Below are 21,477 nucleotides of genomic sequence, written 5' to 3'. Positions count from 1 at the left end.
CTTGAGTTACAGGAAAGAGATTATATTCTCTTCTGCAGTACTGCAAGAGACTTTTCATCGTTAATATGGCAAACGCAAAAAGAGGATGACTGACCACTCACCCCCAGTCAAGAGATCTGTGTTGAATCCATTGTTCTTTTGCTCACTATGCCACCCAAGTTCGGGCCCAACCTATGCAAATCAGTCTTGACCTTGCTCCTCATGGGAACAGTCCAGCCCGAACTGCCAAGCCGGTCGTCTCTGGACTGGAAACAAGCATCCTGGTGCAGGTTTCAGGGTATCACCTTTCATCAGCCAGGCTAGCTTGAATCCAGTGGTCCAAAGACGGGTGGCATTGTGAGCAAAAGCGTGATGGATTAAACCCAGATCTCTTGACTCGGGTGAGTGGTTGAAAAGTTTAAGCACTCCGTCCATCATCTTGTGTTGTGGTTAAGTCCCTCAGTGGACACTGGGAGGGTCCATCCTCCGTGCGTCAGCAGCTCCTGAGGTCCATGAACCCAACCAGACTGACTTACCACTGACAGAGGTTGTTCTGCGGAACTCTCAAAAGATTCCACAACATCGCATACAGTGAGTTTAGTCATACAGGTCGAGGTAGGATTTGCCAGTGAATAATGTTTTACCATGTTTTACATTTATTAGTCACTGAACACTTGAGGGGAGTAAACAGGAAATTCCCAAATAGATGGGATTGGTTTTGTTCAGTACAAGTTTATCTTCCTACGATTGGGTGCAAAGGTGTGATGGCCATCTAGTGGTTATTGAATTATTTGAGGATGAACTTCTAAACTTTTTTTTAGGGTCTCTTATACTTAATGTTAATAGAATTTGAAAATTATAATTGATTGTAGTTCTGTTCAGTGAGGCACACACAGATTGATTACTGGCTGTTTATGATCTGATTTTACTTTTGCTTAATGCTGCATTGCTAGGGGGATTAAATAACTTTACCCATTAGGTAGAATCCGATTGTTGGAGACTGCTCAAGAGGCTGTTCAGCCCTAAGTTGGCAGGGTATGCTCAGGCGTGAGTCCCTTGCTCACTTTGCCACTGGAGTCAAGCAAGCCCGGCTGAAGACGGCTGTAATGCCAGAAACCGGTCCTGGGAAGCTTGATTCCGGTCCAGGGAAGACATGGCTTGGCAGTTCGGGCTGGACTGTTCCCAGAAGGCACAGGGTCAGACTGATTTGCATATAGCCATGTCTGAACTGGGGTGGCGGAGTGAGCTTAAGAACGGTGATGGATTAAACCCAGATCAGTTGACTGGGGGTGAGTGTTTGTATTGTCAACGCTCCGTCCATCATCACCTTTGGTTTTTCTTTTTTCAGAGCCTCAAAGCACCACAGAAAGAAAAAAATAGGTCCCATTCAATGCCATCTTAGTTTTCTGAGCATCATTATGGCTCAAGCTCTCAAAGTGTACCTGAATCCTCCTCTTTGTACCAGCAGCTGGTGTCCATCCAAATGAAGGTAATGTTGCCTTCTGCTTCTACTAATCCTGCTTAATTTGACGGGTTGTCATCCTCAGCTGCAGCTGTTTCTGAACAAAGCACTCTATAAAAGTCTCTGTCACTCCTACAGCAGATAACACCTTATCTGCTCCTCGTAGTCGCCCTGACTTCAAGGATGTTGTAGTCTGTTTCTGCCTTTGGGTTGGTGCCATCTTGGCCATAATGCTAACATCTCTTCACCTCTGATGCTGTGCTTTGTAACAGCCCCAACTGCATTGTTGTCGACAAGGCCTTTAGGGCAGCAGAGGTCTGTATGTCTAAATCAGTTTATTGATATAGGTAAATCCCATCTTCCTAATGGCGAGTCAGAATTAGAAAATGTGTTCTCATATTTGAGCAGTGATGTAGCATTGTTTTTAGATTTACAAATATCTAAATTCATATATCGCAATACAGCACTATGTTTACTCAGAAACGATTTTTCACAGGTGCCATTAACTTTCCATGAAATTCCTTACTCCTAAATATCAATCTTCAGCTTCCCTAGCCTCATCTTAAAAAAGACCTAATATGAGCTTTTTCTCGGTCTCTATATTTCTTACAGTTGACTTGATTTTTTGGCATATATCTCCTGGTTCTATGCTTCTGAGTTGTTACATGATAGAGTTGTAAGTAAAGCACCCAATAAACTTGTGTTCCAGGAGCACTATGTAAACATATTGATTAAAGTCATCTTGACACTGGCCTTAAATTCTTATTTCCATATCTGAATTACATTTTTCATTATCATTTTGTTTGTGTAGCTTGTTGCTTAAGAGCACTATGGTGGGGTGAGGGAAGCTGAAAGGAGAATAATCTACTGAGATAAATACCACAGTACTTCAGGAGGCACTCTAGAGTATGTTTATGAGCAGGGGTTTAGACTCAAAGTCTTGCCAAAGAAGTGTGTCGTCCGGTTTGTCTCTAATGTCTGGGTTTGTTGCGCAACTCCTAAGTATTGCATAGACTACACCAGAATTCATCTAAAGGTGATCAATGACAGCAAAGCCAAGCTCTGTCATGAACCATTGTCGAAAAGCAGGTAAGGGCCGGTCTCGGCTGGGGGCGAAAATCCATTGTTTCTCTCAAGGCCTTTCTCTGGAAATGTGCTCGTCACAGTCAAAAACGTCAGGTAAGTAAAAATCACAGAAACAACACAAGTCAAAGCATGACCTGCATCCTCATGCCTCTATTGTCAGGAGAAGATGTGTGGGAGACCAACCTAGTGGGAGTCTGCCACAAAACTTCTTTAGTCTTTTGAGGGGACATACCCCTTGCAGGTTTAGGCAGCAATCTCCAGATCTGCATCAGAATGCACTGAAAGAAATGAACTGCCCTTTGGATCGCCGGGGTAGGGGTTATATTTGGCTCTGGCTTCACTTCCCGGTGGTATGGAGGCATCTTGGAGCGGCATGACGCCACCTGACGCCACATGGGGGAAGTGTTGGAAAAAATATTCTCCTGTTCCAGTCTTCCACCTGGGGTATTCACATGGTGAGGTACCTGAAGTTGGATAGACTATCCACCAGAAAGAACATTACCGAAGGAAAGTAACTTGTTCTTTAGTGTGATCACAGCTCCTCAGCCCTAGAAAGGAATTTCTTTGGAATACAAAAGTGTATTCCATAACCTTCCCTTAGCAACACTGGGGATTCGAAAGTTTAATTATGATTATATAGAGATGTTTCAACTTCAAAGTTGTAATGTAGTTGAAAGATAGTGTAATACTGCCATTTTCCATACCAAAATATATAAGGATGGCTATGGACCACAACAGCATAAATGTGTCCTGGTAACAGTAGCAGAAATTCTAGTTACGTGCAGTATCCATGATATAATCCCCCAAATAATTTGTAACAAAACTTCTCTGTTATATTTAGGGACTTCAGATGGCTCTTTAAAATCGGATCATGAAATCACTGATAATAGTGTACAAGCACCGCAGCTGCCACGCAAAAAAGAAAAAAAAGATTTTCCGGTATGTATTTTTCACTGTAAACTTGTTTTGATGCAGCAACATACACTCTTCCTTGGCAAGTGATGCTTGTGATAGTGGTGGACAATTAGAGTATTGGGTTGAAAAAAAAGCCATAACGTAAATACTATTGTGCCATTTAAGTAACTACTATACTTTACCTCTTACTTACCAAGCAATGCATTTCTCATGTTCACTCGCCCAGCTATTACCTTCTTTGGCATACTACCCTTTGTTTGCTATGTGTTGCATTAAACATTTTCTCCAGTGTTTGTGCTATTGATATGTTACTTTATGTAGCTTTCTGATCATCACAAAAGTCTTTACGGCTCGAGAGATTTGCAGAGAACTCCCCATCTTTAGCAGAAGACCTACTACTTTTCTTGCCAATAAGTCAGTCAGCTTGTACCTTTTTCACTCTTTTAGGAGACCTTATAGCTTGGACTCTGAATTGAGGTATAAAGCAGGTATTGGTCATACTGTTCTCCAGACGTTTCCGGTTTGATTGTTTTACTTTTTCTCCTGAGACCCAGCTTATATTTTCTGTGAAGTCTTTATATAGTATGCATATAGACAAATGAATGTACTTCTGAAGAACAAGTTACTCAACCTAACTTTGTATCTCACGGATTCCCAGAAATTACTCATAGCTTCCCCCAGCCCTCCCCCTTCTACTTATTCTAAGAACCATAGTTCTCCTCTTGGAATTTGGAAATGGCTATTCACATTGCTCCTTTTTAGTGTCTGTGTGGTTTGGGGTGTTAAGGCTGAACTGTCTTAATGATGCAGGCAGTGCCTTTGTCTGCCTGCATACCTGTTCATTGACCAAGCTCTGTCTGAATTGTCTAGAACCAGTCTTGTGTATGGGGATATGTGGAAAGATGGAGAAGCCATTGGAAAAACAAATTAATTTTCAAAAAAGGTGTCTGTAGACACATATGCTGTTCTTACTCCTGTCATCAAGAGTTGGGTTTGGATGTTTGCAGGTTGTTTTTCTTCAAAGGTGTTTCTCAAGTCTCAAGGTGTGTGGTGACACCTCCCTTAGTGGACAATCTGCATGGGCACTGATTTAATTTTAGGTTGTGTTTTCTGCTTCCATCAGATTCGAGCATATGTAGCGTTAATTGTGTTTCTATTCCAGGGAATCCTCATCAATAGTTATAAGAACTGAATAGTTACGCCCACGAGCAGGACCCTGGAGCACTTTTAAAATGCATGTATGTATACATAAAAAATATTTAAAAAATGTAATCTCACAGCAATTGCAGCCTATAAACAGGCAAAGAAGTCCATATTTTATTAAAAAAACAAAAAAACTTTGCTTCCATACAAGTCACCATGGACTATAGGTGATCATAGCAAACCTTCCACAGACGTTATTTAAAAGGAAAAAGGAGTGAAGGACCGAATTAGTCAATAGGATGCAAGTAATACATTCAACTAATGCAACTGATATTGTACCCTCACAGTACCCTCTGTATCCCATCATGTCTCACAGGTGACCGGCAGGCCAGTTCATTTTTCCAGCTCCTGGAAACAGGATCCTAAGGTACTGAGCTCTGCCTTTTGTGGCAAATAGTGACAGAAAAGCTTTATTAAAACATGGATTCAAGTTTTTATGCAACATTTTGCATTGGAGTAGTTTAACACCTTTTTTCTGCCTAAAATAGATTTCTTTTGTTAGAATGCCTTCACTTTTTGTGAATTGCCTTTCCTATGGAAAAAAGATGGCTCCAACACAGGGTTTGTATCCACTGCCTTCCAGAAGATCACCATCCTAGCTCAGGCAGTCACTGTAAAAAAAAAACAGAAATGTCCTCCAAAAGAACAATGAGAGGCAGAGAAAAGATCGACTGCATGTACTACAGGAGAAGAATGCTGATCCCTCAAGAAGCCATGGTGAAAGCCCCTCTACCACCAGAGACCTTTCCTCCTGCTCTGAGAACTTCCAAGAGGCAGATCCAAGGACAGAAGGCATCAAGAGGAGAGATCATTCCCGATCGGATTTCAGGATCGTGATTTCAAGAAACTTGCCTACCTGTGCACTGTTGACGGGTATTCCATCAAAGTTAGCGTCAAGGGACCAAATTCGATCAATGTCTAGGCAGGTGTCCACATTGAGAACCCCCTCCGTGGACGACAGCACCAAGGTTGACGTCGAAACATTCATGTTAGCAACACCGCCACCAGTGGCAAAGCATTTCCCGTCAACGTCAAGTCCCCCAGAATCGACGTCGAAGACCTCACTGTCACATCGGTTGCGGTCAAGACCAACATCTGTGACGTCAAGATCTTGATCTCCATCACTCCATTTGTCACCAAGACTGTTGCAAGACTTTAAAATATGTAGAGGGGGTTCTCCTGCTTTGGGTTGTTCTCAGATATATTCGTCCTCAAAAAACACCCTGAAGAAAGTCTGTTGCATCTCGCTGTCTCCTGGTCCTGGGGTTACGAAATTGAGCATCACGGTGCCCACCACGACTACTTCGACTTTTGTCATCTTTGAGGTTTTACACCAATGAACCTCATCTAGACCTCTTCTACCTTTGGTTCTGTGTCTTTTAGAGCAGCAATGCTGCTGTTCTTGATGCCTGAATCATTTAGGTCCATTCCTTCCAGACTTCTAAAGAAGTACAAACCACCGGATCTGGACCCTCTTTTTTTTATTTTTTTTTAAAGAAAGGTTTCTATGCCGAATTCAGTTATTTGTAGCTGCAGCTAAAAAAACAAATACTGATACTTCTACTGCCCCACCAGACAAAGAGAGCAAAATAATGGACTTATTCGGCAGAAAAATGTGTGGAACATCTGCAACAATGATGAAGGCAGCAAGTGCGAAAGTTCCCTTGGGAAAATATGATCATTTCGTGTGGAACTCTTTACAAACATTCTCTGACAAACTCCCCAAGGTAGACAAACAAGACTTCTAAGATGTCCTTAATGAGGGAATGCTATTATCAAATCATTAGGGCAGTAGCAGATACGTCAGACCTGGCAGCGCATGGGTTCTGCCATGGCATCTCCACAAGACGCGACTCTTGACTGAGACTGACCGGCCTAAAACCGGAAGTGCAACAGAGGAATACTAATTTATCATTCTCAAGCTCAACATTATTCGGCGCACATATGTATGATGAAATGTCAAGAATGAAGTCTGAAATGGACACTCTAAAAACAGTAGACCTGGAAAAAAAAGGAAGAGCTCAGAAAGTGGTACAGGCCTTATGACCGGTTTTAATTTCTCTCAGAGGGTTCAAACCCTTCATTGGTTGCACCAACAGCAGCAACCACCTAGGCAACCATACCACTACAGGCAATCATCTAGTGGGAAAGGAGGTCTCCAACAACATAAAACCGCACCCACAGGAAAACCTGCAGCAAAACAATGATTTCTTCCTTCCCTTTTGCCTTCTCCAGTAGGAGGAAATGTAAGCAATTATGTCCAAGAGTGGCACCAAATAACAAAAAATACACATTGGTCTAGAATATTGTGCAGATCTCCTCCTCCTTCAATACCACCAACCACACCATCGAACTATCAGATAGATCTTTGCAAAAGGAGGTCAACACATTGATGCTGAAGAATGGAGCGGAGGACATGCCGCACTACCAAAAAGGATTGGGAGTTTACTCCCGGTACTTTCTGGTTCAGAAGAAAAGACCCAAACAAGAATTCAGACCCATACTAGACTAGACTAACAGAATTGCACAAATTTATAAACAAGCATTTGCAATGCAATAGGTCTCGCATTTATGAAAGTTTGAGCTATTATTACCAGTGCATCTGTTAATGTTTGTTAGATTATTTTTTTCCAATAATATCCCAGCAGTTGAATAAGTATTAAAAGAAAAACAAATGGATATGTATGCTGAGCTGCAATTAAAAAAAAAAAATAATTGCATTAAGGATGCAGTACCTTATGTGGCTAATAGAGAGGTCCCTTTACTACTCCACAGGGACACCTAATAACAGCCTGTGGTACTGCACCCATTCCTTGCTTTGTTTATTTTGTTTTTCTACTTATGTTACTGCTGGGATATTTTTTAACAAAAAAATCGAACTAACATTATTCGCAATGCCAATAGCTCTGCTGCCTAGAGAGTGAGTGAGAGTCAAAAAGAGTGAGAGAGAAAGTGATAAAATGTGAACACAGAAATAGGTAGAGCTATTTAAAGAACTAAGTGATAGGTAATGTGAAGCTAAATAGTTAAATGAGAGTGAGAATAAGATAGATAAATTGAGAGAAACAAAGTGTTAGAGAAAGTTGGAGAGAAAGAGAGAGAGAGATTGATGGTGTACAGATAGTTTAATAATGAAGGTTTTATAAATGTGAGTTAGATTTTCCGAGTGATAAGCAGGTTATAAATATATATATAGAGAGAGTAAGTTTAGGTGAGAAATAGAGGGAGTGATGTGATATATGTAAGTGTATATATGCGGGCAGTAAATGCCTGCATTAATTGTCACTAACCAGAGCTAGGAACTGTGTTTAAAGGTTTCCAAAATTAAAAAACACTTTAGTTTACTCCTGCACATTCCAACAATAAGGCGCAATCTGTTGCACCATGCTAACACCAAATAGGTCTGTATATTGCACCTGTTACACTGGATTCAGGGGCAGTTTGCAATAAAAAAAACTAGCTGGGCTAGGGAGCACGTTTTTAGCTGCTGTATTTGAGAGAGGTACTTTTGTTTGTACTTTTGAGAGTAAGAGCATTTGTTTGTTGCAAGAGAATATAATGTGGCTGAAAGAGGTGTTCTGGACGTTGGAGAGAAAGAATAGGTGTTTGAGAGAGATACTTTGTGCTTTAGAGCGAGAGAAAGAGACGGTGAGAGAAAGAAATGTGTGTGTATGTGAGAGGAAGAGAGAGAACCTGTGAATGTGGTTTGTGCGGAATTAATATTTGTGAGTATTATGTGTGTGAATGAGAGAGAGAGTTAAAACCTGAGAGGTAAGTGTGTGTGAGCGATAGCATAAAGAGAGCTAATGGAATGTGTTTGTGAGATAAGTGTGTGTGTGTTTGTGTGTGTTTGTGTGTGTAAAATAGAGTCACGGAGAGACATACTTTAGAGCTACAGTGCAGTTTTGTGAGGGAAAGTACTGCAGTGAACAAGTGTTTGTATGTTAAGTGCATATAAAGCCCACTGGGCAACTGTAGTGGTGGTGTTGTATATAAAAAAAAAACATGGGGGCTGAGAGTTAAGGAAAACCGTGTGTGTTCAGCTACAGTCTTCACCAACCATTTGGATAGCTTCAAAGATTCAGAGGTTTAACATTTTAACATTTCCTGACGTTTTAACACTAGCGTATATACATGCAGGTTGCTACAAGCATTTATATTTTAGGTGTACAGGTGTACTTTTTTCAACCATGCAACTGGTGCTCATGTAAAGTGCACTGACACTTTAGGGTCGAGTTTGCGCTATATAAAACTCCAAGAAAAAACATTTGGCTAAGCAGGTCAACAAACAGGGAATCCTTATCCTTATAGGACTGTCTCCTTCCAGGAGCAACCATAGAACTGCTTCCAAGTGGTGTGATCAGTTTGCAAGAAACAGTACTTGAAAAAGTCAAAAGGCTGGCTTTTATGGAGCGGTGAAGTGCACTCTGCGGCTACAACCCGATGTGTTGTTTGTATTTTGTAAAGGGAGGTGTTTAACCTGTTTACCGCGGCGCAAATTCCGCCGCGGTGCGGGCATTCCATTATGTGGGCGGGGCTGCGTCGGCCAACGGTCGTGCACAGCACCAGGCATGTAGTGCTCGCGTCGGCTAACGGAACAGGTTTAATGCAGGGAAATTGCGCCTATTAAACATGCCTTTTGCATGAGAAACATCAAAGTACTGTACATTAAATCAATTTAACTGTAATGCGAGTTGCACTTAACATTATTTGAAAGCATCACTATAATTAGGTTTTTTTAAGCACTAGTTCTTAGGCATGTGCTTTAAAGGCGGTAGAAGAAGGGACATGCGGTCGGTCTCATTAACCTCAAAGGTTATTGCAATTGGATGCAAAGTACGAATTCGCAGAAACCTAACTGCAGAGGACCATAATAAATGTAAAAACCCAGGCTCAAGTGGCCCAAATGAGACTGAATAATACTCGGTAGTGTCGGTGATGCGTGACGGCAAGGCCAGCAGGGTTAGGAGAAAGGGATACCCAGTTACACAGACTCTGTACTTGCACCTAGAATTCATGGTCAAGGGCCCGACACATGGAGCAAAATGAGCGGTGGAAGTGAGTTGAAGTCAGGAAATTGCCAGGTACGAAAGGAGCACAGTCTCCATCTACCGGTAACAGGAAATAAGGTCTAACTGCCTATAGTAAATCCCCTTCACCAACATCATGTTTTTTAAAATGGGTGTAGTTAAGGGTTTCTTAGAGGGTATTAAGAAGGTTTTCCCTCCAGTTAGAACTCCTTCTCCCCATGGGAGCTTAACATTGTTTTATCTAAATTAATGGGGCATAGTTTCGAACCTATTCACAAGACTTCTTTACAACACCACTCATGGAAAACAGCTTTTGTAGTTACAATTACTTCTGCTTGCAAAGTGAGCAAAATCCTTGTTCTGTGTGCAAATGAACCACATACAGTTTTTCACAAAAACTGAGTTGGAATGAGAACTCATACTTGTTTTCTCCCTAAAGTGGTTCCTGATTTTTCCCATCAAACAAGCTCTTTGCTCACTTTTCTTTCCAAATCCTTCAACTCCAGCGGAGAAATATATCCACTCCATTGATGTATCAAGGGTGCTGAAATTCAATTGAACAAAACTAGATACTTAAGAAAATCAGTGACTTTTCATAAATTATGGACCAGTGAGAACTGGTTTGCCTTCTACAAACCAATCAATATCAAGATGCATAGTTTCTTGTATAGTTTTTGCATATCATTCGGGGACGAAATGCTTACCTGGTTGGCCAGAAGCTCATTCTACTCGAGGTAAAGCGGCTGTCATAGCCATTTTTAGGTCTCGCATCTGGCGACGCAGCGCGAAAGCGCTGTCGCCAGCGAGATCTATTGTTACGACTTGCCTGCCAAGTGGTACAGACCTGGACACGGACAGGGCTGGCGATTGGGGTCTGTGGACGCGCCCGTGAACACGCGCATGTCCACAGCTCCCTTCCGTCATCGCAAGCTTCACTTTCGTTTTTGTAATGCGCGCTCCAAGCGCAGCACGCTCTGTCTTGTTGTATTCAGCCGTCGTGTCCCCTTCACATCCAGCCCACAGACGTTGTAACAATTAGCGGCTCTTCCCTCTAAGCACCCCTCCTCAGCTGTATAGATCACCCTCGCCCGCTCCCCTCCACCCTCTATTTAGGCATGGAATCTCCCGGTGCTCCGCGCTTGCAGCCGTCCCCATTAACGCCTACCGTGCCTTTCTTGTCCTCGCTCTGGCACCTCTTCCCGTACTCTCCTTCCACAACCAGGCAGCGGTAAGGTCCGACGGGGAGCTGGATATAATAGAACGTCAGGGGTGTACGTTTTGGAAGCAGGTGCATTAGAAGAACAGTGTATGGTCTCAGAGCTGGAATCAAATGGGGGGCTGCAGTCCAGGATTGATTGAGATCCACTGGGACAGCTGCGTGTGGGTCTTTGTGGGAATAGCAGGGGTGGCGCAAATCAGGGTTCAGTCACACTGGCAGAGCTGTGAATTAGCCTCACAAGTACAATAGCAAGGCTCAGGATTGAGGGGCACTGGCAGAGCACACAGTGGGTCTTCAGCACTGGGATAGTACAGTGTTCTTGTTTCATTACTGGAATTGTAGGAGTGTTGCAAGTGTGAACTCAGGTGCTCGTGGTAACTGGCTAATTGTTAAAAAGCCATGTTTTTAAGGATTTGCAAAATTTGATGTAATCGGTCTCGTTGCGTAGTGAAGTCGGCAATGTATTCCACAGGGAGGGACCTAGATAGGAGAAAGACCTTCCATTTGTTTTTGGGAATGACGAATTTTCCTTGCTTGGAGGAGCGGAGATTTCTAGAGGGAAAATAGGGGCAGACTAGGGATTGAAGGTATTTCGGGGCATTACCTGCTTTGATTTTGTGCATGAAACTTACGGCTTTAAATTTGACTCTGTTTTCAACCCTGAGCCAGTGCAGGTTTCGTAGGTGTTGGGAGGTAGAAATGGCTCTTGGGACCTTACATAACAGCCTGGCTGCAGAATTCTGTGCCATCTGTAGTCTGCGTGTTATGGCTTTGTTAGAGCCCAGGTAAAGCACGTTACCATAGTCAAGCCTTGAAGTAATCAAGGCATTGACCACTGTTTTCTGGGTGGACTCTGGCAACATCAAACAGATTTTTTTTAGCTATTTGAGGATGGCGAAACACATAGCATGCACTCACACGCAGTAAAAACTACAGCTAAGAGAGTCATCAATAATGATGCCCAGATTACGCACTTGGGAAGAGGATGTAGGAGGAGCACCCATTTCGCATGGCCAGTGTTGGGGACCACACAAATTGTTGTTTTTACCAAATATGAGCACTTCAGTTTTTTCTCCGTTTAATTTAAGGTAGTTATGTTGCATCCATGATGCTATTTTGATTAAGCCCATTTTTAGGGGGTAGGAGTCCTTAGTGTTCTTAGAAGAAAGAGAAAAAATAAGTTGGGAATCATCGGCATAAGAATATAGTGTCAGCCCAGATTTCTCTACCACTTCAGCTAAGGGACTCGCATACAAATTAAAAAGTAGGGGACTAAGTATGGAGCCCTGTGGCACCCCGTGGGAAATAACATGGGTTTCAGAGCAGGCTGTACGTGAAAAAACTTGAAACATGCGTTTGGTCAAAAATGAGGCAAGCCAATTGAGAGCTGAGCCACGGATGCCCAAGGAGCTAAGAGTATTAATTAATACAGTGTGAGATACCATATCAAATGCGGCGCTTAAGTCCAATAGGATAAGCGCCACTGTGTCTCCCATATCCAAGTGGCAGCATATGTTTTCCGTGACTCATAACAGGGTGGTTTCTGTAGAAAAACCTGTTCTAAAGCCCGACTGGCTAGGATGTAACAGGTTTTGGGTGGTTGCGAATTGGGCGAGGTGCAGATAGACATGCCTTTCTAGAATTTTAGAGAACACCGGCAATAAAGAGATAGGCCGATATTTCGTGGGTTGGTCAGGATCAGCTCCTGCTTTTTTCAGAAGTGGGTGTATCATTGCATTCTTCCAATCAGGTGGGACAGTTTCTTCCTGAAGGGAAGCATTGAGGAGATCTGTAATTATTTCCAGCGAAGACGGATCTAACTGCTTAAGTACAGATGGGCAAAGGATCTTTGGGAGACCCAGATTTGATGTTATTAAGAAGTTTTATTAGAGTTTCTAATTTCAGCCTAGGCCAGAAATCAATAAAACCGCCTGAGGAATCCGTTGACTTCATTTGATTACTGCAGTTATTGTCGGCGACAAGAGGTATAGGTGATTCAATCGAGGTAGGGAGACACTTATCTTGCGCAAGCACGATGTCTTGGTAGATTTTTGCAACTTTTTGTACAAAAAAGGTAGCCAGTGTCTTACATTGCTGCTTATTTAGTGACGGGGGCGTAGCTATAGATTTTGAACCTGCAAGCTCCTTGACCATATTAAATAGCGTTTTGGAGCAATTTAGGCCATCTGAAATAGTAGAAGAAACATAGTCAGCTCGAGCTTTTCTGCAAAGGTTATGATATTTTTTTAACTTGGTTTTATAGACATTTCTAGTTTCAAGCGTGTGGCTTTTTCTCCACCTTCGCTCCAACGCTTAGCAGTCAGATTTTTCTTTTTTCAGTTGTTCAGTGAACCAAGGTGCTGGGGGCCGGTGATTGTTAACTTTTTTATTACTAAGTGGTAGACCAGTGTCAATCGCATATGAAAATAAATGTTTTCTTTTTTTCAATAAAGAGATAATTTGGATTTCCTAACCTGCAATTGTTGAGTGTAAATAGTTTCTTAGATTTATATATGCATACAAACATATTTTACAAGTGCTCCAAGATCGTAGCACATGGGGTGGGCTATTCCGTGCTTATGACGTTAATGACTTTACCCCTGGAAGAGAATTAGGATTATAGGTAAGGAAAGTTTCCTTCCCATACTTTTTTTCAGGCCTACACAATTAGATTTCGATATGATGCATTGGAACACCAGTCTGCGCCTTAACAACTCTGTCAAGCTACTTCACTGGACACCTTCAGAGGACTGACGACCAACACTCAATGTACAAAATGCGTGGGGCTTCTCCCCACCCTTTGGGCCCCGCAAATCCTCCTGACACTGGATAATGCAGACCGGAAGGGAGTTGTGTAATGGACAACCTTTCATCAATGCCCCTGGTGCAGTTCTGAATACGCATTATTGGATAGTTCCAACGTCTGCTACCTGTGCCTCTCTCCCGACCATGACAACACCTCCAGTGAGTCCTGCCTTGCCTTCCACTCGAAAAAGACACAAAGGTACCAAAGCAAATGGGTTTGGGTACACTGTATGCACCTTCAGCCATCCTCCATGCCTTTGGACATGTTCAGAGAAGATTATGCCTTTGGCACTAAAGATGATGAACACCCAGACTAAAGACTGTTCCCCCAAGCGTGTTGGAGCATGAGGAATAGAAGAACATCTATCTGGCACTGAAGACAGCAGCCCTCAAACTAAGATCCTGACCAGGATCATAAGTACACCACCTAGCTCTGACGCCCACACCCCCAAGCTCCGGTTGGCACTGAGAGGCGGTTTTATAGTACACCAAGTCTTCACCCAGGTCGTTAAAACTCACCACTCGTTGAGTCCTACCCATTTCAAGAGAATCAAGCATCTCCACTCACATCTAAAGTCTGCACCTAAAGTCCACAAGCGCCAGTGCCAAAAATCCCATCAATGTTGTAGATCAAGTCGATACTGAAAGCTTCATTGACAGCCAGATTTGAACAATCTGAGGTGCTGATTCTGCAAAGACTCCCAAGAGGAGCTCCACTTCGGGCAGAAGTGTCTTTTCATTCACCCTGGCACCAGGAAGATTTTGGCAATACCACCCCACCAAAGCCAACCGATATACTCCCTCACAAGAGAAGGCTTGCTTTTGAAGGAGAACCCTCCTCAAAAGCCCCCTCTCATAGCCGGCAATGAAGAGAACACACTGATAGGGTCATAAGTCCTTTTCCTTATGTTCCTCTTCCATCAACGCCACCTAATCCACTGCCACACTCACATACATCACTTCCTCTGTCTCCACTAGTCAGCTGAGTGGTCCCCACGCACCTTTTCAGATCATGGCAGTCCATATGACACCATTGACCTACATGACCAGAACTTAGACTCAGCGCCCACTCATAACCCCTGGGAAGACTATAATGTCGAACCTGGGTAATCCTGACTTGGACCACTACCCATTTAGGGCATCCCTGCCTGATGATACCAATGCCTATCATTTGATCATCCAGAGGGCTACAGGGTATCATAACGTTAAAATGCATGTCATTCAGGAATAAAAGGACTTCCTTGTGGAGGCTCTTTCAAAGTCTGTATGCTCCATGCTGTTTTTACCCATGTTTAATGCCATGCTGAGGTCTTCCCCAGAGAACTTCAAGGAGCCAGTTAAAGCTAGGGTAGTGACACCTAGAGTTGAGATGAAATACAAACCCTACCCTAGTGGCCCTTCTTGCATCAAAAAGCCATATTTCTCCTGACATTGATATTTCACACAACCTGTGAGTAATGTAGGTATAGGAAAATGGATAGTGAAGTGCCTCAAACCGGCTACCAAAATCTGATATCTGCAAAGCACTCACCTGGTCAGTAGTACACACCATTTACAGAGCACTACTGAAGGAACACCTAGCCCACCAGCACCCTATGGTTGACTAGACAGTCCTAAGGACTTTATTCCAGACATTTGCATCATACACACGCCTCCCACCGCTTATGGAGAGTACTGTTTTACAGTATGTGCGGGGCATGTCTATCGATAGCCACACATGCTAAGAACAGAAAATATCACTTACCATGTAAACATCTGTTTGTCGCATGCATTGCTACAGATTCACATACCCCCACTCTCCTCCCTTGAAGATTGTATTGGTTGCAATTTTTTTCGTTTATCATGTAGCGGACACTGCACAACAAGCATGGTGCACCTTTCCATGCTCTCTCGACACGCCATACACATTCTTACCCTCTGTGCGAAAAATAATTTAACATCATGTTATCTGTGCCCTTGCAAATGTTCTACTAATGGAGTAGCCACGGCACTTCTGCATGACTTGAAATACTTCTTTGAAGAAAAATAACTGGTAAACATCTGAGCTCAACACTAGATGGCAGGAGCATGCAGAGCATGTGAATTGAAAGAACTACAACCTACAAACAGGTGTGTACAGGGGAATTATTATTTTCCTACCTAAATTATGTAACACTTTTATCTATGCTCAAAAGGACACAGCACATCCAGTCTGAGATGGGGCTTGGGTATTCGATAGACCACAGATCATCTTCAGTTCCATTAGATGGTTGGGTTTCCAGTTATTCATGGATTTGCTAACTAAGAAAATCTGCATCTGACAATTGCTCTTCGGAATGCAGTAGAGATGTTTTGGAGGGGTTATCGCATGGAGATGTGGAGTACTCCACAAAACAGTCTTTTTGATTGGTTTGAGCCAAGGAGGACATATTGGTATATATTTGTAACCAGGAGTGTTCTAGTTAGTTACCAGACACATGTGGTACATTCTCATTCCAAGTGCTTGCTGTCCAGTGTTGAGGTAGATGCTGCCAAATAAAACTAAGAGGGCGAGGGCAGTGTTATTCACTTTCTAATATTAGCTGTACCAGTACTGACAGGAACACAACTTATTCGCTGACAAAGAGGAAGAGGCTGTGTCATCTGTTGTCCCAAAGGCTGTTAGTGAGTTTGGGATGCCGGAGACGTTAATGTTACATGTTTGCCTGGATTTATTTTAAAACAGTGATTGGCGTTAGTTTAAGATAAGGGCATGCTCATTAAAACTCAGCACTTTAATTTCTGGTATTCTTGCATTATTTTATAGCGTGGAAGTTTTGTAATTTTAATATGTGGCACTAATTTGCCATGGACCTTGAACTGCTCAGTTTTTTATTTTTCGCTTCCCTTCCTATGAGTGTTAAGATTGCATTGCCTGTAAGCAGTGCACCATAACATGTATTTTTCTTTCTTTAATTCAGCAGAGAGTTGTTATTTCCTATACCATATTTATACACAGTTATTGTTTTCTCTTCTGTGCATTCAGTATCACCATGATTAGTCAGTAGCTTTATATATTTGTTCCTTAACAGAAATCTGCAATTAATGGTCTGCCCCCAACGCCAAAGGTTCTGGTAAGAATGTTTGTTTTGTAGTGCAATAGTTAATGTTATCAATGTTTGTAACTCAAGAAGTCACCATTGTTTGATTGTTAATAAATGAGAATTACATGATTTTGTTATCCTTCAAATTCCCAGGTTTTGGACATTTACTCACTGTTTATGCAGGCTACACATGGAAGCTTTCTTAAAGTGATAGGAATATTTTGTTCTGATTGGTGAGATTAAAGTCTTTGAGGCATTGATTAATGAGATGGTTTTATACCTTGCCATCGCTGAGATCTGAGGTACCTTTGCCCTTTTGATGGCAGAGGAGACCATAGGGTTTACAGATTACTACTAATAGTTATATTGACCTAAGACAAGGAATCAATACTTTGTTCACAGCATACGCCACTTGTAGGTGCTGTAGCTTGATATTGCTTTGTGTCCCCTCAATTGTTCATCTTTTTTAATTTTTTTTATTTTTACGAGGAAAGGTGACAGTGCATAATCAAACTATCCTGCGATATACAGACGTACAAATATCTATTGCATAATCATAGATACAAAGCAGAGTTTGGTCAATATGCACTTATTTAGACATAGAACTTACAGAAACATCAAACATTTCAAAAAACAACCGAAGCAGTGCAGTGTATAGTATACTTGAGGTCATAGTCTATTAGGTATAAGGCTTGGCATCAAGAATAAGGCGGTGAATGCAGTTTGGTACTAGACTAACAAATATCCGGGGTTTACACCACATTTGAGTTTTGCAGCAAGTAGCATGTGAACGGGGCCCAAAGGTCTTTAGGCCTGGAGGCCTCTGGCAGTTCTTCCGCAAACGTGGCCAACTACTCTTTACAATATACAATCTCTTTAAGCCATTGCGACAGTTTAGGCTCACCCTTCCCACCCTAATGCTTTGCAACCAGTTGATTGGACAACAATGTTGTGACAGCCACTATATGCCTATCAAAAGGCTTTAATTTTTTTACCATACCCAATAAGCAGATCTCTGGTTACATTCCACAGTCTTGCTTATAATCGCTGGGAGTGTGCGCGTAACATCCAACCAGGATCTATGAATAGAGATGCACACCCAGGAGAGATGCACAAAGTCAGCCCCCTAAGTCCCGCATCTTGTACAATTAGCATCTTCACGCAGCCCAAACCTTTTTAACTTCAATTGTGTGTAGTACAATTGATGCTGAACTTTGAAGTGGATGCTACGGAGGTTACAACTCAATTGTTCATCTTTAGTACCTCATGCAATGGTATCTTGATCCCTTGTAAAGCTCACATGCCATGATGCTGAACTATATACATGAGAGTGCACCAGTACCCTGTTTAATGATAAACTGAATTCTTTCTCGGCTCCCTTTTAGTATACTGGAGTAATGCTGAATTCTGCTACTGCTGAATGTGAAGTGAGTCAGTGATCTGCATACCCAGTAGGAATTTTCAGTTAATTCACTGTGAGTGAATGCCAGTTTTTTTGTAGTTCTTCTGTGTGTAACAGTTTATGTGCTCCTGCTGGTGTGACGCTGGAAGAGCAAACTAAGCATCAAAATATTGATTCTTAAAGCCTGAGCTTATTCTAGATCATTGTGTCTGCAATTTTGCACTTTTTACCAAGAACTATTTGCATTGTACCAGAGTCTAGCTTTGCTGGTGAGAGGGTGCAACTGTCTCACATACTGTCCTGCCAAAATGGAGCTCTTTTTACTGCAAGCATTGCGCTGCGAGGTGGATTTTGAACTCGATTTTCTGAATGATACTTTTACCAGCAGATTCCTCACCTTGAATGCACCCAGGCATCAATCTGTATCCGGAATCTTTTCAATAGCTTTCCACGCTGGTATGAAGTGCTGCTGTGGTGCCATTTCAGCGCTGGAAGCAACGCCATCATGATGTCACAGTAATTTTAAATAATTCCCCACCCCCTGCTCACTGATGTTGATTCCCTTTTTCTATACCAATCAAATCTGGAGCTTCAATTCTACCTAGGGAATCAGTTAAAGTCTGTCAACATTTTACCTAAATCTCCTGGTGCAGTACACAATGTCAACACCCTAAACAATCAGAATTTAAACCTTGCTGGGACTAAGGTGGACAAATGTCCATCACAGACCCCGTGACATCTGTCTCTGGTAACTGGGGTTGGACCATGATGCCAAGGCTCTCAGCTCCTGCAAGAGTATGCACAACACAGCTATTAAGAAGCGAGCGGCAAAGAGGTTCATGATCCGTCCCGGGTTTGGGATGAGCATCAAACAAAAAGGAAGACCAGACCTAGATCGAGGATCACAGTGTCACCACTAACCCTGGGCGGGTAACTCCGCTCCGTCAGCGGAGTTTGCAGAATTTTGACTGCTCCGTGCTTGGTTGTGCACGCTGAGTTTAGGCAAAACTCCCCTCAGTGGTGGAGCGGAGTTAGCCAGCCCCTCCACAATCCCAAATTAATAAAAAATTTTAAAAGCAGGCATTTACCTGCGTGGTTGCCTCCTCCTCTGCCTGGCCACTCTCCTTCCTGCTCCTCACCATCCTTCTTCCATAAAAAAACCCTGCGCATGCGCATGACCTACAACGTAGGAGTTTTTTATCCGGTCCTGTAGCAAGAGTCCATACCACTGAAACAGTAAAGAAATAGACATTTGCATTACTGGAAGAATCATGCAATAATAGAGAAAGAAATAACAAGGGTTCTTCTGCTCTATGCAGTGAGACCCGTGCCCTTTACCATCCATCCGGTCACAACGGTGGCTGCTTCACTAATACACCAGGCTTCTCTTACTGGTCCAGCGCACACAGCGGCCTGGGAATTAGATTGAGTAAAAGTGGTTAGGCCTAGAAGAGTACATATTGATCTACCACTTGTATGTCCTCTGTGAGTTCAGTCTATTTTTGCCAATGGTGATGACAATCTGGATCTGGAGCGGTCGCGAGCATCACCGGGTGACGGGCGTTGATGTTTCAGAAAGTCCTCGGCCTGTTGTGGATTCTGGAAGAGATGTTGTTTCTCCTTGTAACCCGCAGCCGCGCTGGGTAAAGCATTGCATATTCTAGATGGGCCTGTTGGAGTTTTCGTTTAAACACAGTGAATTTCTTACGTGCGTGGACTGGACTGCCTGGGTGAAGTCCGGATAAAAGCTGAGGGTGGTGTTTTCGTAGTCTACTTTCTTCATTTCCCGGGCCAGCTGCAGTACTGTATCTCTGTCAAGGTAGTTGAGGAATCTGATCACGATGGGCCTTGGCGGTGGCGCCGGCGGGGGTCTTGCCCCTAGTGTTCTGTGTGCTCTTTTGACCACCAGGTGCTTAGAAAAAGCTTGTGCTCCCAACACATCGCAAAGTAGCCGCTCAGTGTACTCCTCCATGTGCCCTGTGTTTGTTGATTCGGGTAGGCCGAGCAAGCGTACGTTATTCCTGCGTGAACGCACTTCCAAATCTTCTTTTTTTGCGGCGATGATTCTCAGCACCTTATCCATCTGGGAGATCTGCCCATTATGACTGGCCGCGTTATCTTCCAAGTCTGAGATCCTGGTGTCAGCTGCTTTAATCATGCTGTCATGTTTGTCTATCTTCTGGACAATTGTGTCCATACGCGTGGACATGACGTCCATTTTAGATTCGATCGAGGTCAGAATGTTTCTCATGGTGAGGAGGATTGTCTTCCAGTCTTCCTCATGATCGTCATGAGGGGGTGGGGGGCCCTGCTTCTGATTGTTGTTCTTGCTGTGAGCGTGCTGATTCGCGCGCCTCAAATGGCAGTTTTGACTGTTTGCCATCCGCACGCCCCATTGTATCTGTGGTAGTTCACCGTGCAAGGGGCCGTATCAGCTCCCCAGCACCAGCCAGATGGTTGCGTAAGTCAATGGCAGGAATCACCAATATGCGCTATGTGCACCTCTCAGCAGTGAGCGCTGTTCGAGGGGGACAGCGCCAGTTCACGCCTCAGCAACAGTCTACAAACAAGCATTTACAATGCAATGGTCTCGGCATTATTAAAGGTAGAGCTATTGGCATTGCTCATGACATTTTTTTTCATTTTTTTTAAAGCATAAATAAATGGTATTGTCATTTACAATGGCAATAGGTGAGCATTAGAGAGTAGTAGAGAGTATTCGCGGACACAGAGCCACACACACACAGACAGAGCCGCGCACACACACACACACACACAGAGACGCGCACACACACACACAGAGCCACGCACACACACACAGACAGAGCCGCGCACACACAGACCGAGCCGCACACACACAGAGCCACACAGACAGAGCCGCACACACACAGACAGAGCCGCGCACACACACACAGACAGAGCCGCGCACACACACACACACACAGACAGAGCTGCGCACACACACACAGACAGAGCCACGCACATACACACAGACAGAGCCGCGCACATACACACAGACAGAGCCGCGCACACACAGACAGAGCCGCGCACACACACACACTGACAGAGCCACACACACAGACAGAGGCACGCACACACACAGACAGAGGCACACACACAGAGCCACGCACACAGACAGAGCCACGCACACACCCACAGACAGAGCCAGGCACACACACACACACAGCCAGGAACACACACACACAGAGCCACGCGCACGCACACACACACACACAGAGCCACGCACACACACACACACACAGAGCCACACACACAGACAGAGCCACGCACACAGACAGAGCCACGCACACAGA

General features: G+C 43.4%; 1 protein-coding gene across 1 annotated transcript in view; it reads left to right on the top strand.

The window, feature by feature from the left end:
- MAP4K5 (mitogen-activated protein kinase kinase kinase kinase 5) overlaps positions 1-21,477 on the top strand; it is a 686,515-nt gene that overhangs the window by 394,160 nt on the left and 270,878 nt on the right. Inside the window, exons 19-20 of the mRNA XM_078659722.1 lie at positions 3,369-3,466; positions 16,750-16,791. Of these exons, the coding sequence (XP_078515848.1) occupies positions 3,369-3,466; positions 16,750-16,791 (140 nt within the window). The remainder of the gene's footprint in view (positions 1-3,368; positions 3,467-16,749; positions 16,792-21,477) is intronic.

This window comes from Lissotriton helveticus, chromosome 9 (assembly GCF_964261635.1).
Source record: "Lissotriton helveticus chromosome 9, aLisHel1.1, whole genome shotgun sequence".
Lineage (NCBI taxonomy): Eukaryota > Metazoa > Chordata > Amphibia > Caudata > Salamandridae > Lissotriton > Lissotriton helveticus.
The sequence above is the reverse complement of the archived record's forward strand: the minus strand, read 5'-3'. Positions and strand labels throughout refer to the sequence as shown.